This window comes from Anopheles maculipalpis, chromosome 3RL (assembly GCF_943734695.1).
Source record: "Anopheles maculipalpis chromosome 3RL, idAnoMacuDA_375_x, whole genome shotgun sequence".
Lineage (NCBI taxonomy): Eukaryota > Metazoa > Arthropoda > Insecta > Diptera > Culicidae > Anopheles > Anopheles maculipalpis.
In genome coordinates this window covers 83990886-84008423 of record NC_064872.1, presented here as the reverse complement: position 1 = coordinate 84008423, position 17538 = coordinate 83990886, and the positions used below count along the sequence as shown (strand labels likewise).

Below are 17538 nucleotides of genomic sequence, written 5' to 3'. Positions count from 1 at the left end.
ATGGGCAAATATAAAAACCGAAACCCACCCACTTCCCCAGCTGAATGCAATTGCTAGAAGTTACCTGTACGCGTTTGCAACGTTTCATGTTTTGCATGTAGCAATTATCTTATCGTTATGAGCTAAAAGCATAATGCAGTCTTTGCATAAAGTTTTACTGCACCCTTTCTCACCACGTCCAACCCCGCTACGTCCAAGGCGCATTAAAAAGGGCGATGGAATGATTTAAAGCAACATAATGAGCAAGACAAACAGTGTAGAGGAGTATTTATATTTTTTTCACAAATACGAAAAGAGTGCTACGAGGAAACAGTAAATCGCGTGACCTACGCTCAAGCTTCACCAGAAACTGGAACCATTTCCAACTCCGAACGGGAAGTTTTCGCTTCTACTGGTTTCATTTCCTGGCTAGACAATTGATGTAAATTTTTTCTCCCCTGCCCTCTCATTGCCCGGACAACAAATGCGAACAGCAGCAGACACGCAACTGGGTGGGTGAGGTTCGATTTGCCGCATTGTTACCCTACCGGCAAGACTACCATCGGTCATAGTTTGTCCGCAGTAGGTTTTCCCTTTTTTTTTTCGCGTGCCGCATTCCAAGATGTGGAATGCTTCATATAGTGCCAGCATAGTTCCCCATAAACATCCGCGCTTTCCGGGTGGTGTTGCAGTGAAAGGAATGATTTCCGGTAGCTAATGACTTGTTGAATAATATTATCATCAAACCGTTTTAGCTCCGAAGAGTTCAAAGTGCGACTGTGAGTCTGTGCGGGCTCGAAGCTTGACGCAGTGATGAGCACCGAGGATCATTAGTTTGGTATGATGGAAAAAAAAGGACTATTCGTACCATTCGTAACGTGGACGGTTTCTTTACATTTTTACTGTGGGTTACTGTGGGCGTACTACGATCCTGATTCAACCATGCATGGTAAATTACATGCAAATTAGATACTGCATGTGAAATGAGCTACAGCTAGCGTCTATGATTGTCTTTCTACATCTTTATTTCTTTTCTTGTTGTGTTGTTGGGCCGGATAAATAGTGTAGTTGGCAAACAAATAAAATACCCGATTTCAGGCGTAGTAAAGCAACATCCAGGAAGCAAATCTAATAGTTGAATGGATCTCATTGTACATAAGATCATATACTACTTCAAACAATTTCCTAGCCATAGATTGTAGATCTTTAAGTCGTTCTACGGGTTCGCCACTATCTCAGCATGTTTGTGGTCAGTCCAAGGAACCTTGCCAGTCCACAACCAAATGCTGCAATCAAGCAGACCCACTTTACGTAAGCACCGTACACACAGTTTCCCTTTGTCATTCCCGTTCTTGCCGGCTCTTTACGCAATGGAATGCGTACTGGTGTCAGGACATGAAACGCCATCTTCCATCCGCCTGACTTCGCTGTCGTCGTGCTCTGATGAAGATATATCGACCAACAACAAAAAGAACGGGAGTTAATCTAACGAACACCGAAAGCAGAACGAGAACAGAGGCCCATACTGCCGGTGGTTCGTTTGCTTGTAGCAGCCACGGTTCCAGTTTTCACTTTCGTCCTGGTTTGTTTCGCAAGTAGATCTCTGTTACTCTTGTTGAACGTTTGGCGGATGGCGAGCGTAATGAGCGAAGGAAATGTGCGATTCATTAAGAAGTTGTGATAAAAAATGAGCTTCATTGAGGGCAATGCTTCTCGTTCATCAGGCGCGTATAAATCCGGTTGATAAAGGGCGTATCCAAGTGGTGGTGGTGAGGGAGAGGTGAGCAGTACGGGTGACAAATTAAAAATGACCGTCGTTGGATTAGGATTAACGGGTCGAAGAGTTTTGGGGGGGGGGGGATATTTCGGGCTTCGTTCCAAAAATTAATTCAGGCAGACCAGAGCCCGGGAGTGTTTGCGTTCGTATGTTGCGGTTGTGGTTATGGAGTCACTGTTGCTGGCGGTTTGGAAAAGTGATTTCTGAGCGAAGACAGTTGATAGAAAATTATGGTCACTAACTCCATATTGACTAGACGTAGGGTGGTGAACAAGCGGATCCTTACATTTTTGTTAGCAAAGTAAGTAGATGTAGCTTTTTGTACTGATATATACTGCCTATATTTCTTTTAGACTTACAACATTATAGAATAAGATAATTCTAAAATCTGTTCGAATCGATGTTTTATTTAAAATAACCTATGACAATCCCGTAAATAGGTTTTATCTCATCATGACTTCTAATTAACGTCAGTATTTTCAAACAAACTTCATTATCGGAACAGCATTTTTCCATGCATTGATTCAATCAAATCCATATGAATGGTTGTATACTGTTATCACAAATAGCCTATCAATGTGCTATTAAACGTCTCGCACCACTAATTTGTCGTTCCCCAAACGATATATTATACCCGTGTTGCCCAAACCCATCGGCTACATACAAAGGTACCTCTGCAAACCTCCAAAATCCTAGCCATAGCCATAGCCATAGCACTGCCGGATAGGCCATTGCTAGCGCTGAAAATATGTTGTCGCCAACGGCAACTCAACCGGTGGTACCGGGATACATGTGTCGTTTTTCGCAGAAAACCCCTTTTCGTACGACGGCGGGGTCGAATACAAACCCACAGCGGCGGCTTACGTGATAATTATCATGTATAATTGAACAAAACCCATCCTGATCCTGGGATGACACCGCAGCTGGCAATTATGGAACGGATGATGTGTTTGTGTGTGTGTGTGTGTGTGTGTGTGTGTGTGTGTGTGTGTGTGAGGACGTTGGGTCGGTCGGATGAGTCTGCTGGTCACATAACTTATGTTCCGTTAATTAATGTTCCATCCTACGATGGATGATGGCCGCTTTTAGTGGTGGCAGCGGTAGCATGCTGTATGCACACTGTCACATTACTGAAGCGTAATGCTGTTATTATTATTATCATTATAATCATCACACAGAGATTATTATTACCGAGCGTTTGTGATACGCGTGTACACGTGTAAGTTAGACAGAAAATTTGCTTATCCATGCCGACCGTTGGACGGCGTTGCAGTCCACTGTGATCCACAACATATCAGCTCAAATCTTCCTACGGTTTCGGATGCGGTTTGGCAAGTGCTCAATTATGTTGCGAGCATCATGCAGAATTCCTGTCCAAATGTGTTTTCGCACTCGGTGTAGCTTGAAGCGAGCGGAATGTATGGATCAAATACACTGGGAGTCTCCATCAAATGGGAAGTTCGGACGCAAGTGTTTGGAGATAAATGAACATATCTAGTATGTCATTAATTTAGTGCCTTTCACTTTGATTATTTATAATAATATAGAAATATAGAATGAAATACAAGGACAGAACCGATAATATAACTATTGTAAATGTAACTATTACATGTGTGTCATGTCCATGCAACAGGTGCCACCAAGCACTGAATCTTGGTGGCTTCACCAGTAAACATTTCACACACAAACAGGCTTTTCTATGTTTTCTACGCTACGTGCTTGTGAAGACGTGCTTCCTTTGTATTGGGAGTTAGGAGTTGGCGCAGAAGAATGCGACAAAAAAACATGTTTTATATACACTCTACAACATTTTTCGTTATCGTTACAAACTTTCGCTTGAACAAACAAGTCAATACAACAATAACTCTTTACCATTATTTCATCATTGTAACAGAAATTAAACATCACTGTGTGGCAGCATTCTGCACAGCACCAATCGTTGTGACACACAGAAAAAAAAACCGACGTACAATAGGCCGTGTTTCAAGCCGTGCAATGGATACTGTTATGTATTCAACCACACGAATCGCTGGTATACGCTTTGACGCACATATTTGATAAATATTATGTGTGTATGTGCAGCGTTAACCAAGCGCATAATGGAGCTTGCTCCTAGAAGCTCGATTGTGTAAACTTTTCGACTCACTCACTGCTCGTTATTCTTTTCATACACCGTGAAGCAGAGGCTGAACCGTTGCCCGAACCTTACACTGACGATGGTTCGGAATGCGTCATGCTTTCTAGGATGTTCGCCTACGGGCTGAGGCTAAGAAAGCTCAACCGTGCTTCCCACTTTAGTTCACATTGGTGACGTCAATTAAAGAACAATGGTTAATTTCTCAACAATTGTTTCCCGGCCAACCTGTGCAGGAAAAGAGCAATTTCTGCATAAGCCGGAATGACGGAGGCTAAAGTTCAAGCGAAATTCTTCGAACATGTCACTCGTTATGCACTCTGCTTTGTGCTGTAGTACCACACAATACGCTTGTTTTATGCTCTCTTTTTTTGAAATGGCTGGATTTGCGTTACTTTTATCTTTAAAAATGCACAGTAATACGACCAGACCGTTCTAAAAAATGGTTACAAATGGTTACAAAAACATTTTTATAAATTTTAAATACTTCTCTTGTGACCTGTGCACCAATTGGTGTTTTTCGCTGAGTGTCATTACTTTCAAAAAGCAAAGCTTGTAAGTTATAATAGACTGGACATATTTCTGTGTTTGGTTTATTTATTTACCGCCACTCTACAAAGACTTGGCTGTAAAAAATGCTCTGAACTGAGTCTTCTAACACAAGTCAGGAAATTTTGTAACATTGGAGCCTTAGGTTTTGCTACACAGCTTCCTTCATAAATATTCAGCAACAGGCAATGCGAAAATGTACACTTTTATCACACATCTCCCGCCCATCTAGAATAACGCAAAACAACGTTCTTCTCGGCATCCACCATTGCATCGTATGCAAATTGTGTTACAATCGACACTCGGCAGCAAACCGGTTCGCTCTCGACGTCGCCACGTAGACACGGGCTGATTCACGGGCACGATTCGTTGAGATGATTTACTTCCTACGATTGCATTGCACTTTGGTGACTTGAAGCTTCTTCTGTCCCTGAAGGTAGTTGGGTTTGACAATCATTCATTATTCAACTGTTCATCGCCTACGGGGAGATGCTTGTTTCGGACTATATAGTAGTGCCATTGCTGTGGCCATTTGAAAGAAATATTTATTGTAACAGTTTACGGAGAAAAAGGACGCGAATGGATTGTATTTTTGTATATTTTGAGAAGAATTTATTTTCAAATGTGGTGAAAGTTTGGAGCATATTCTTCACATATAATGTTCACAAAAATTCGTTTATGGTTCAAAGAGTTGATCGTTTGTACTAGTCGTCAACCATTCCTTGCGTATTATTTACGACACATTTTTCCTGCTGCATCTTCCGTTCCAGGGGGGTTTCGAAAGAACAATCGATCGGATTATATGTCATTGTGAGTGCGGTAATGTTGCAGGATAGACTGTTTATGTCAATCCGTTCAATTTTATTTCTTTCTAGATAAAGTTTAAGCGATTGTACCGGTATGTAGGAAAGATCCAGTCCTGTCAAGTTGTTATCGCTGATGTCGATGCTATCTAAGTTCTTTGGAAAAAGATCACTGTTTAACGTTACTGAAGTCAGATTGTTTAGCGAAAGATCCAACTTTCGTAACTCATCCATTCCTGCTAAGCTTTCTATCGTGAAGTTGGTAAGCTTATTTCCTGCCACAGAAAAACTGGACAGATTTTTTAAATTTGTAACACACGCTGGCAGATTTGTTAATAAATTTCTTCTAACATAAAGTTTTGCCAAGTTGGAAATATTCCATTCACACATGTTAATTTGAGTCACCTGATTAATGCTCATTTGAAATATTTCGAGTGTACTGTGATTAAAACGCTCTGGAAGTGCTTTTATTTTATTGCCTCTGAACGCTAAATGTCTCACTGCCGTAAACACGCCAAACATCTCGAAATTAACCACAGTCAACAAGTTCTTCGAAAGCATTAACACTTCTAGCGAATCATACACGCTGCAACGTTTCGTCGCAGTATTTGTTAGGTATTGTATGCGGTTTTCAATCAAATTTAAAACAACCAATAACGAGTGATCGCAAAACACTGTCAAATCGATGTACCGAATCTTTGTTAAAACTATCACGATTTCACGCAGCGCTGGGATACGATTAATGCTCGGTGGCACTCGGGCAAGTTTTGCGCTTGTAATTGTTAAACTAGACATCCAATAGTTCTCTTGGAAAATGATTTGATGCAAGCGTGTATCAACCAGCCCAAGAGAGTGGACCAACACGAGTGGGAATTTTATTGATTTCACTGTTCTTGATCGTTCTATGGTCACGTAACTCACAAACTTTGTTACTACATGGAAGAATGACTCATCAACATGCTCGATCAGTAAGTTGGTGTACACAACCTTTTCGATAGTGTGTGGAATGAAATGATATACGTAACAGTCAGTGTGTGATTTGTATTCGCTAATTTCACAATAATCGTCGATGCACTTCATTCGCATGGCAGCAGTTACACTACGGACGGATAGGAACAACAGAAGTGTGGAAACTAGGGTAAGCTTAATGAAGTTCATACTTTGCGCTAACCATACACAAATCACTCCTAACCCACTCAAAGTGTGGTGTAAATCTGACTGCTGACCATTGTGCACGGTTATTTTATAAATAGTGCACAACTTAAAAAAGAAGAAATTTTAACTCGTTTTTATTATTGTATCCCAAAGTGCAGCCGCTAGAAAAATAACACAAGAGAACACAACAATAATGATCCCTTTTTTGTTGTGCTTACTCAAACATTGTATGCATCAAGTGTGTTAAATTTGATTTATTGCTATATTTAGCGACAACCAAGCAGGTCGTTAAGCCAAGAAAAAGCTACAGATATATTTATCCATCCGAAATTCTGTTATTTTTCATCTTGTCGTTTAGGAAAATACATTCTAGATTTCATAATAAAAGACATGTGCATTATTCCAAACATTACTTAACAATGGATATTGTAGATTGATTGTGGCGCTATTAGAAGCTTGTGACATCGTTTATAAAAACATTAGCAACGGTCGCATTTTTCTCACATATTCAAATCCAAAACCAAACCGTTGGTTTAGTTGTAACCGGATTTGAATATTTTTCAGGCTTCGGAAATTATTTTACTGGGATTTTTGAAGTATACTGTTATTTTTGGACAGGTTTATCAAAACAGAGACGTATTTGTAACACATTTCATTCAAGTAGTAGAACATTGGCCAAAGCAATTGTATCTGTCTCTTGTTTCAATTTGTAATTTTTATTTAATTTCTATTTCAAATTCTTTTAAAGCTATTTCCACTTGCCCTATCTACATCGTGCAAGCAAAGACAATATTTTTCACCAAACATGTTACGATCGATTGAGTTTCCATTTTCACCTGCCTTTAACCTCCACTGCCGGGCAAAAGTCCTGATCGTGTCGTAAATACTCGTAACGACCATGATCATCCAACGCTCCATAACCCAAAACCCCTGGAAACAATGTTGACGACATCGGTTATCTTGCCAACAAGCGCGGTTTTTAGCAATCATATCCTTTCCCATGAAAAGAGAAAAAAACACACACACACACACAAACGCGACGCTTACCTTTCGAACACAACTAGCCTGGCGTGATAAAATTTCGTTTTGCTCGCCAACCCACCAACACTCCCGGCCATAGTTTCAGTTTTTTGTCTCTATTTGTCACTGGGCTACCGTTGGAAGCGGAATGATTTTTCTGCAGAAGACCCTTCGGCAAAAGGCGACAAACAAAAGTAAGTGCTGCTTTAACTGAAAACGAAATGAATGGCTCGCGGATTCTAACAAAACGTTACGGCGGGATGAGAGAAACTTACGGAGACTGTCAATTTACGGCTTCATGAAATATGACCTAGCCGAGATAGTAGAGCTGAATCGTACTAACCGTTGTTGCTGAGAGACCGTTTCGTTTATGCTTACACACCACCAATGGAGGCGCCTGGTCGTTCTGGTGAAAAGCGAACGGTTTGGGCGAAAAAGTTTCGCTCGCTCATTTACATTCCGACCACAGAACGGTAACCAATTTGCCACCAGCCAAATGAGCCTGCAAACCTCCTCCCCTCCCCGCTGTATATGTGTTTGTGCGAACTGTCTGCACTGAATATATAAAGTTGTGTCTTTCGTTCGAACAAGAACGCTTCCCTCGGTAGTATTTTATTAGTTAAGGAATGTGCTTTCGTTCGGGAACTATCTGATTTATTTCTCTTGATCAATACACGCAACGCCCGGCAGGAGTGGTTGCAAATTTCATTAATTTAATCTCATTATAAACGTTCGGCATGGTTCGACGCAAGGAACAAGCGTATCCACATGCTCCGGAATGGATGAGAGCCACAACTTTTAACGGTCTCGCAGTGACATTTCACATTTTGTTGCGTGGATGCAAGTCACGTTTGATGTTTTGTTTTGCTGTTGCTTGGAATGTGCGATATACTGAAATGAGTTGTCAGGTTATGCTTTTGCCTTGTCGTTTATGGTAATTGCTAACAAAACTGACACGAAATGTGAAATATATTCACGAAAAGGGGCTGGCTGTGATATTTGGAGGAAATTTGAATAGGAAAGTGTACACCTTTCTCGCTGGTCGGTTTGCAACTGTATATTCGTTTGTCCTTTTTTGTATATAATATTTCATGCAGTTCATAATTCGTGTAGATCGAGCAGTTTCTAACGTCGAGTAGTTTATAACCTAATCTTAGTTTCCTAACGCTTTGTTTTATGCAATTCAAATTTATGTTCGAAAATAATTATTCTAATTCCAACAGTGCGATAGTGGAATGGTTCAGCCTTTTCCAGAATGGAGTTGAACTGAGAACCACACTTTTTGGTCGACTCTACTCTACTTGGTTGAAAAAACTAAACAATAAATACTATTGTGCCGACAAATAATTTAAATATTTTTCATACATGTTTACCTTCGCATTACATGAAAAAGTCGCAATTTCCGTGAGCTAATATTGATGATAGGAATGAGTGATACATCCACCCACCAGCATCATCGTCATCGGCGTGTTAAAATTCAATCATTGTGAAGATCATTTTTCACCATCCCGGCTACCGAACCACCGGAAACCGCAAAGGATCGGAAATGTCAACAGCAGTAGCAGCAGCATGATTGCATGATGCTTTCGTCAATCTTCGGCCGTCATCCGGAGCGATTATGTAACATTAATGAAAAATCGTATTATCAAAAACCGCGCCGTACTCTGTGTGCCGCTGTGTGTTCCATCCTGTTCGCTTTTTTGAGTTGTTGATTTTGCCTTCTCAAAAGTTACTATCCACACAACACAAGAGAGGATCTCTGTGTATATAACGATGAGGTGCGGCCCTTTTTTAAACAGCAGACTAGCTCGATTCGCTCGTTCGTTTTCGATCCAGCTCGTCCACCGAAAACGGGTGCAAAGAGAGTGATTTTTCAACCATCAATAAGCAGCTAACATGAACGATCCGTGTAAGGCAAGAAAAATAAAAATGGCGATGTGTTCCAATCAAGGGTTTTGCGCATCAAAAGTGGAGGCGAAAAAAAAACACACCGAGAAGACATTGGTTCTCGGGCTCATTTTACAAAATTGAATTATCTGCATCCGAAAATGGAAGAAAATGCAAATCATCGTGAGTCACTGGGTAACGGTTTGCCTTCCATCCGGGGCCGGGTTGGTGCGGCTCGGCGAACGTTTTCCAAAAATAGCACACGATAAGTAAAGTTTTCATTCAGCTTTCTAACGTTCTAACCGGTGCGATAACTGTTAGACCCGTTATATATCAACACGAAACGTTAGCATCTTGCAGAGCGATGGTTGAAAGAGAAGGAGTCAACTGGCCGATGTATGCATTATTTGTGCAAATGTGACGACAGAAGCCGAGGATATAAACTGATTGACGAGTGGGTATAAAAAGAGATGACTTACGGGCAAAACGTAAATCCCATATCAAACGGTTAAGGCTAATGGATAAAGGGGTTTTAACGATGACGTTGTTGTTTAGAGCAAGGGTTTTGAATATTTCATGGGGTGTTATTATTTTCAAAATCACCACATACACACACATGGCATGTTTGATTGGACGCGGAAAGAAGGTTTTTTTTTAAATATATTGCGCATTTGTCCTAAATTATATGCGCGAAAGGCCAGCGGTTTGGTGGTAGAGGCGGCAACGACGCTGGTCGTCACACGGTAGGACCGGGATGTAAATCCCATTTGAGCTGTTCCACCGTGGTGAGGACTGACCATTCATCCAGGTTGTATCGATAAGTCTCGTAAGTCAATCGACGGTTGACAGGACTAATATATAATAATTAGAAAGCTGTTCAAGTTAGTAGTGTTGTTTGTGATATAGTGTTTGAAAATAAAACTAAAATCATATACATGCAAAAGAAAAAAATGAGGTTAAATATGTGTTGAATGTCTGTGCTGTATTGAAAATTTTAAGATCTAATTTTAAACGTTTTAAACCAATTTAAACCATTAATACCAATAAAAACCATTTTGAAATAAATATATAAAGTTTAGTGTTCCAGGCAGCTTTTTCTAGGTCGAAGTACAATGGAAAAAGCTTCCGAGAAATCGAAATTAAGCTAGACGTTGTAAACGTTATTTAACAAATTAATTATATTTCATCATTAAATTTTCATCCCATCATACCTATCCTACTATTGAAACAATGAAAAAGGCTTCATTTCGCACAATTTAAATAAGCCAACCATGCACAATACACCTATGTTTAAGAGCATTTTTTTGCCTCCGATAACACGGTACGGGTAATTCATAATCTATCGCTCGGAACTGCACTTCACTTAGCTTGCTTCTTCCGGCATTATCAGCATCAACCATCCCTCTCTCGCTCTCTCCCCCATTTGTGCTAATCGCATTCCGTGTTCCAGCTCGGTGAACATCAAATTCACCAAAGTGTAGCGACGCTTTACATGTTGATGCCTTGTTATGCTGACTTGCAGTTGGAGGCCTTTTTTTAAGCCCTTCCGAATCAGAGATCGATCGGTTCGGTGGAAAATGCTGCCGTCTATAAGCCGGATTCATATTTCCCATAACTCAATCAAGGCTTCGATGTGTGCGCTTAAGTCGGTGGAGAATTTCATCCGAATTCTGCCGCACCCCAAACCCCTTGCCTCTATCCATTATCATTTGAGCCTTTTCTCTGTGCAGTTATGCAACATTTGCGCATGGAATGATTTTCTAGTAATAATAATACCTCAGCGCACAATCAATGCAATGGAAAGATAAATCGATCCTAGTGTGAGCTGTCGCTTGACCCCGATTGTATGTTACTCTTCACGAAAGCAGAGGAAAGCATGGATCATGAGCGATAGAGAAACCTTAAGATATTCCCGCCTAACGGTGCAGCGTTGCGGCGAGGACACAAAGCATTTGGATTTTCCTCGAATCCGGTCGCAGTCGAAAATGCTGGAAGCATGCTGACATTGGGAGGAAACGAATTTTATTTTCGTTCCATTTTCCTTTCCGTGCGATGATGCTGGGCAAATGAATTCAAGATGAAGCGATGCAATGCTGCTGCCTGCATTCAGGGGGAAACGCGCCAAATCAGATGAGTTGGCAAATATTTATCTATCGCTTTTCGCTTTTGCCCGGTGTACGATTTGATGAGCAGCAGTAAAATGGAATCGGTTTCGGAAAGGAGTGTTTTTATAGCACCCCGTGCATTCTATAATTAATGTAAACGAAAAGCAACCAAAGGCGGGTATGCATGCATATGCTGTCTTGCATCTTAATTATGGCCACTTGCTTTAATGAGGTTTTGTTTGGACGGTCAGGTTTTTCAATGTGGGTTTTAATGGAAATCAAATATTTACCTACCAAGCTTCACTGCATGCTTGGTGTGTCTTTGGATGAACGTTAAAACAACATTTTAGATTAATTTGTCATGTTTATTTTCTTCTACTTACAGAGATCACCACTGATGACTTTGGTGCCGTAGCAAACGCCATCACACACGGTAAACTCTACTAGCGAATAAAGCATAGAAAGACATAAGTGTTGCAGCAGTAAAAGACAGATCAGGAGCACACAAAAATGGCTTCCAACATACACAAATGGGAAAAGCTCTCACCTAGTGAATTCCAGCAGCTTCAAGATTTAGCCTCATGTGAGTTATCGTCATCGTTTGCTGCTCGCGATTTCCTTTCATTTAACACGTACTTAAACTATCGCTTTGTCTACCGCTCATTTTTACCGCAGATTCGACGAAAAAGCTTCAAAACGTGCTGCAAGAGTTTTGTTCACCGGCTACACCCTCCGCTTCAAGGTTCCATCCAGATGGGGTAAGTATTGGCAGGGTAGATGATTTTTTTTTTCTTCCCCAAGACTGTAGCCTCCCGCTTTCACGTTCATTTCGATATTCCACTGCCCCAGCTTCAGTCAAGTCTTCCACCAGTTGGTAATTTTATTTCCGTCGTATTTCCTTGCGAGAAGCACTTTTATCGTGTGCTAACGATAGCTTTACCAGGGTGCGAATCGTAATTGAATTGGGCTAAATCAGATGGAAGTTATGGCCAGCAGCACCTGGCAGATGGTACGGTACCCTGGTCCGGCACCAACCAGTCAGAGGCGAGAAAAATCACTTCCCGAATGTGCCTCGGAATAGCAAACCTTTCCCCTTCCCGTTTTTTCATCCGTCAGCTTCCATCCGGAGTGGCAAATTTGGTATTAATATTGATTGGGATTTTCAGGCGGTTCTGAAATCGCTTTCGATTACGGCCCGGTTGTGACGCAAATCCACTCGAAGTTTTGCCAGTGTAGAGCATCTCGTCCATTCGACCAAACGGGCACACAACCGGGACTATCTCGTTTGATGTGTACGGTGTCTGTTCCTTTTGCTCGAGGACGATGCCGAAGGATGCTCATAAATCTGCCAACTGCCGTGGCTGCCCATGAATCTTACCGCTTAAAGTTTCATCCCGTATCCGAAAGGGTACGGAGGGTGGGGTGTGCTAAGAAGGGCGCGGGGGGGGGGGGGGGGGGTTTAAAGAAACCCGGAGGTTCGGGATAATAATGGCCAATCATCACCAGGCCATAAAATGCGTCAAATTGGATGAAGGGATTAAAAGAAGAACGGATAGGACAGAGCCGGGAGAGCCACACGGTGGTGAATGAAATTCGGCACCGGATATCAATATCGGGTAAAACTGTCCACCGGAAAGGATGCTTCGAACCGCGCACTCGCTTTACGGTTGGGTTTCCTGCTTTCCGTGTGGTACACCACAAGGGTTACCACTGCCACTAGGGTTTCCCTGCCCTGCTGTCCCCCATTAGGATTAGTAGCGGGATTATGGGCACGGAATTGGTTTGACCTTTCCAACGATTAGTACTTACTCATTCCGTTTTGCATCGGACGGTAACCACACGGGAACAGGGGTGGAAGGAGTAACAAATGAGCCTGCTATTAATCTCTGGGGTTGGTAATCGGTCGAAATTCATTTAACAAATAGGTATGGTCCGTTCTTGCATTTTATTAATAGTCTTTCGATGTTTAAAATATTTTATGTTTCCATTTGTACGACAGCTTGCAAGTAACGAATAATATCATTACAAATAGTTAGGATTTGATTTAATTTTCATACTTTTCAAGGCTGCTGCAAGAAGTGTGATACTTTACGTTGTTTTCTCTGACTATGTGCTGTGTGGCTTAACTTATTTTCGCCAACATTTTCCCAAAGCTTTACTTTATACAGCTATAATCACCCGTAAGTTCTATTCTACGCATTCAATTTTCATACAACGACATAAAAACAGTCAACTTTACGATATCTCTTAAAAGGCATCCACACACAAGACTCCTTTCACTGTTACACAGCTTTCCACAATTCCTAGTTCCAGGAAAATGAAAAAAAGCGCAAAAAACACCAGACAACCAACGAAGAAAGGTACGATTTTGTGCGCAGTTGAACGAAATAAACGACGTGTCGAAAGTGGAAACCAACTAGAGCCTTTTTTGCAGCCTTCCGGCACTAGCTAAAGAGGATCCGTATGCAAAAGATAGCGCCGCATCCTGTTTACGTTCCCCGTTCCGGTCGACAATTGAGCTCACCTTCCTGCAGCAGCAGCTTCATCAATCGTAGAAGAAAAATGATTCCTGAAGCTTGCCACCCTTCACACACCCGGAGTGTGAGTGAAAAGCGAAAATGGAAAAGCACCTGGAACAACGATATCACCTAGAAGCACTGGGAGTTTCGTCTACAGAGTTTACAAAGGGAAGCATTTTCCTCTTAGTAACAATTTGTCGACAGATTTCACTCCTTATTGTTTTTCCGCGTCTACTCACTTCGCGTATCATATCGCAACTCTCGGGGTCTCCGGTGCCGTGAAATCTCCATGCCTACCGGCACACCTCGGAAATGTGTGTGTTCAAAGCGTGGTTTTACTGTGTGAATGTTGGTAGAAATTTTCGATGGAAAACAGGCGGACGAAACTCATGGCGAAACAGGGGCCCTTAACATTGTTTCTTCTCGCTTGTTTTGATCTGATTGGGCTCGGGCGTAATTCAATTTGTGTTGCTCCCGAAAAAAACAACCGAGGCTTTCGCACGCTAAATATGGCTACTTACGGAAAACGGTGGAAAATGGAAAGCGTTAAATAATGCTTCTTGCTGGGAAAGGGAATGTACGGCGCATGTAGCTTGTGAGTGTGTTTTGATACGACTACATTTCCGGTCAGTTATTCAGTGGGAAGGTCAAATGGGAAAGAACATTTACAATGTACAATAAATCACACCCAAGCCGGGCTTATAATCCAAGGCCCTCAAACACACACACACATACACGACATACACCAGAAACAATTTTCTCTTTTGCTCTTAGTATGCTTATTAAAGAAACCGAAAAGTTATCCATTTTATTGTCGCAGTACGAATGGTCAAAGGGAACGATTCATAAGTCGTCATGGCACAATTTATTCCAATTCACCACATACTTTGAAGTCATAATTTATATTTAGGTTCGTGTCATGTACGAACTATAAATGAGCGTATAAAAGAGTTTTATTAGCAGTATTACAACATAAAATGTTGTGTACAATACTGCAAACGGTGCTTAGAATAGACGTGAAAACACGCAACATGAAGATCGAAAATTGGTCAAACAAGGATTGCGTCTTTTTCGTACTGAAACCATATTATAAAGCGGTATGTCCAATGCAAATTTGTACAATTTACTTACACCACTATCACGTACCATATCCTATTTTTCCCTCCTTATCTTCACCGTCATCCTATATCTGTTTCGCATCTATCTAATAGCGTCGCTTCCAACACGGACAGTTTATCGGGAAAGTAAGTAGCATCAAATCCTGCAGACAAAGGGCAAGCAAATGTTCTTTTCGGTACTTTCAAAAGATTTCACAGACTTTTCACCCCCACACAACTTTCATCCATGCGTAACAATCTTCTTACCGACCAGTTTCATGGAGAAGCGAAAAAAAAATAACATCGACCAAAGAGCTTGGAACGGGGAATGGCATAATGTTCGGCAGAAGTTGGCAAAACATTGCCCCTTAAAACGCGCTCAGCGATGTGGCTATGCTGCTGTGTCGCCAAAGCGAAGATGGTTTGTTTCTGTTTTGTTTAAGCTAAGTAAGAATAAATTGAATTGTAACTAGATGACAGAAACAACGTTGAGTAAGGAACGTTGGCTGCGGGTTTGTTTTGAGACCGATTATTTGGAGCCGCATAAATCTGTCGATTTTGACCGCCGTTGTTAGTAAACGAGGGCAATGTAAGTTCGCTGGATTAAAGCAAAAATTTAGAGGAACTTATTTGTTTCGGAAAATTGGCTGTATAGCTAAACTTAGTCTAGGGGTTTATTTAACTTTTCCTTTGCAATCAACATTCATTGTCTTGCTTTCCAAGAAATTATATTAATGCTGAAAAATAAAAGCATTTATAGCGATTAAAAAGCTGTAAATATGGGCTTCTTATAATGCTCTTAATTTAATTTACAATAACGCCCTTTAAATTGATAATTTGACGGTGCTAAACTGACTATTACTGCTCAATTCCATAATCCATGCTCGAGAAGCAGCTTTAAGCTCTTTTCTAAAGCATCGTTATGGACGATACGGAGTAATTTGGATAATCATGTCCTTACGCCACACAACAAGAGCCGAGTTTTCCTAAGCAGTTTGAACATCGCGGCAATGAATATTGATGAGCAGAACGTGGGACACCTTCATCCGTCCACTCGCAAAACACATGCTTACAACGACGCTCTAGAAAAACTCAAACTTCAGGAGAAGCTGTAGTCCCCGAAGAAACCGCAGCAACCGCTTGTGTAACCGAAACACCACCACCACAGCACGGGAGCTACGCGGAATTACCAACCAACCAACCAACACAACATTCGCAAAATCCAATCTCCAAACCAAAGGTGTCGGTAGCGTTGGGAATTTGGCACCTCAGCCTCTGGGAGCTGGTATTATTTACACTGGCAAACAAAATGAGGCCAAAAACGATAACCAAAGTGTGAAAAAGTTCTACTGCTCGTTTTTGCATCACCACGGTAGGGCTCAGGGGAGTTTTTGTGATTTTGTTGGAAAACTTCACTTTCATCAAACAGTTTTTAAGAAGTTGCGCACCGAAATGTGACGCAAGATATTGCAAATTGAAAAAGCCCCGTTACGTGGGTGACTGGTTCTGCTTGCCTGCAGGTGCGATAAATAGCTCTCGAAACGTTTGCGTTCCATTGTTCCTCAGTCATGGGAAAGTTTGCAACGGTTTTCCATTTCCTTGAATGCTTGTGAGGTGTTTTCTTTTTTTCACGGCGTCCAAAAGTTTCAGCACCTCATCCGAGTGGCTTAAATGGTTCAATTCGGCAGGCGACATTGCGGTACCGGATACCACCAATATTGATAATCAGCAGCTCGTTTGCAGAGAGAAAGACTGGGCGCCTCCATTACCGAGCGAGACGGCACGTTCGCTTGTCCAAACTGGCATCGGGATGGGGAAATTAAGAATAAGATGTGCGTTCGCACATGATTCAGACGTCGTGAATATTTTATTCAAATTAGTGAACCGATCACAAAACTTTGCCGCTGTTCGCACGCTCCCATTGGGACCGCGGCTTTCGATCGCACGTTGTACGATATTTTAGCACCTAATTTTATGTGTACACCGCCTCTATTACTATTTCTACCTGACACGTACTGGAAGCTTTGCTGAGTGTCTTCACTTTGTCAGTGAATTAATGAGGTAGGGGTGGATTAGAAAACTTTGCTTCTGTAAGAACTTCCCAGGGATTTATAGCGCAGTAAGCATGGTTCCGTGTTGGTTTTTATCGTGCATAAATTGCTTTTCGGTCACTAAACTAAATGCAGGTATGCTCATTAGTTTTCGGTTTTATTTTGGCGGTTTGTATTGACGTGACAGGGTAAAAATAGAATGAAGACTAGTTTGTCTGAACCAATCCCGTCTTGCAGATCTGTTGCACTGATCACTTTTCATAAACTGGTGATTTGATAAGTAATTTCTTACGTAAATAATTTTAATTTCTAGTATAAAAGAGGGCAATTTAAACAGAAAAACCATAGAGGTTCTTTTTCAGCCAAAAGAATGCTTTTTTACCATTTAACGCTTTTTGAATTTCTAAGTGAGTGAGCCTTTAAACTGCCTTCCTAAACAGCATGTGCACAACCAAGTACCAT

General features: G+C 41.4%; 3 protein-coding genes across 3 annotated transcripts in view; 1 reads left to right on the top strand and 2 right to left on the bottom strand.

The window, feature by feature from the left end:
- The window catches only part of LOC126562905 (MIT domain-containing protein 1), a 458992-nt gene that overhangs the window by 163082 nt on the left and 278372 nt on the right, over window positions 1-17538 (bottom strand). The gene's annotated exons all lie outside the window — the stretch shown is intronic.
- LOC126561486 (diacylglycerol kinase 1) overlaps window positions 1-17538 on the top strand; it is a 483147-nt gene that overhangs the window by 439334 nt on the left and 26275 nt on the right. The window contains exons 2-3 of the mRNA XM_050217662.1: window positions 11899-11992; window positions 12085-12167. Of these exons, the coding sequence (XP_050073619.1) occupies window positions 11920-11992; window positions 12085-12167 (156 nt within the window). The 5' untranslated portion in view covers window positions 11899-11919. The remainder of the gene's footprint in view (window positions 1-11898; window positions 11993-12084; window positions 12168-17538) is intronic.
- LOC126561084 (uncharacterized) lies at window positions 5144-6037 on the bottom strand. Its single transcript, XM_050217029.1, has 2 exons — window positions 5722-6037; window positions 5144-5517 (listed from the first exon to the last, which is right to left on the bottom strand). Exons 1-2 carry the CDS (start codon window positions 6035-6037, stop codon window positions 5144-5146), a joined length of 690 nt encoding a protein of 229 aa, XP_050072986.1.

Excerpts from the sequence above, each read along its gene's own strand:
- LOC126561084 (XM_050217029.1), bottom strand. The coding sequence starts at position 6,037 with ATGTCTAGTTTAACAATTACAAGCGCAAAACTTGCCCGAGTGCCACCG. Across the intron at positions 5,518-5,721 it reads GAGACATTTAGCGTTCAGAG|GAAATAAGCTTACCAACTTC; the intron begins GCAATAAAATAA and ends TTTCTGTGGCAG.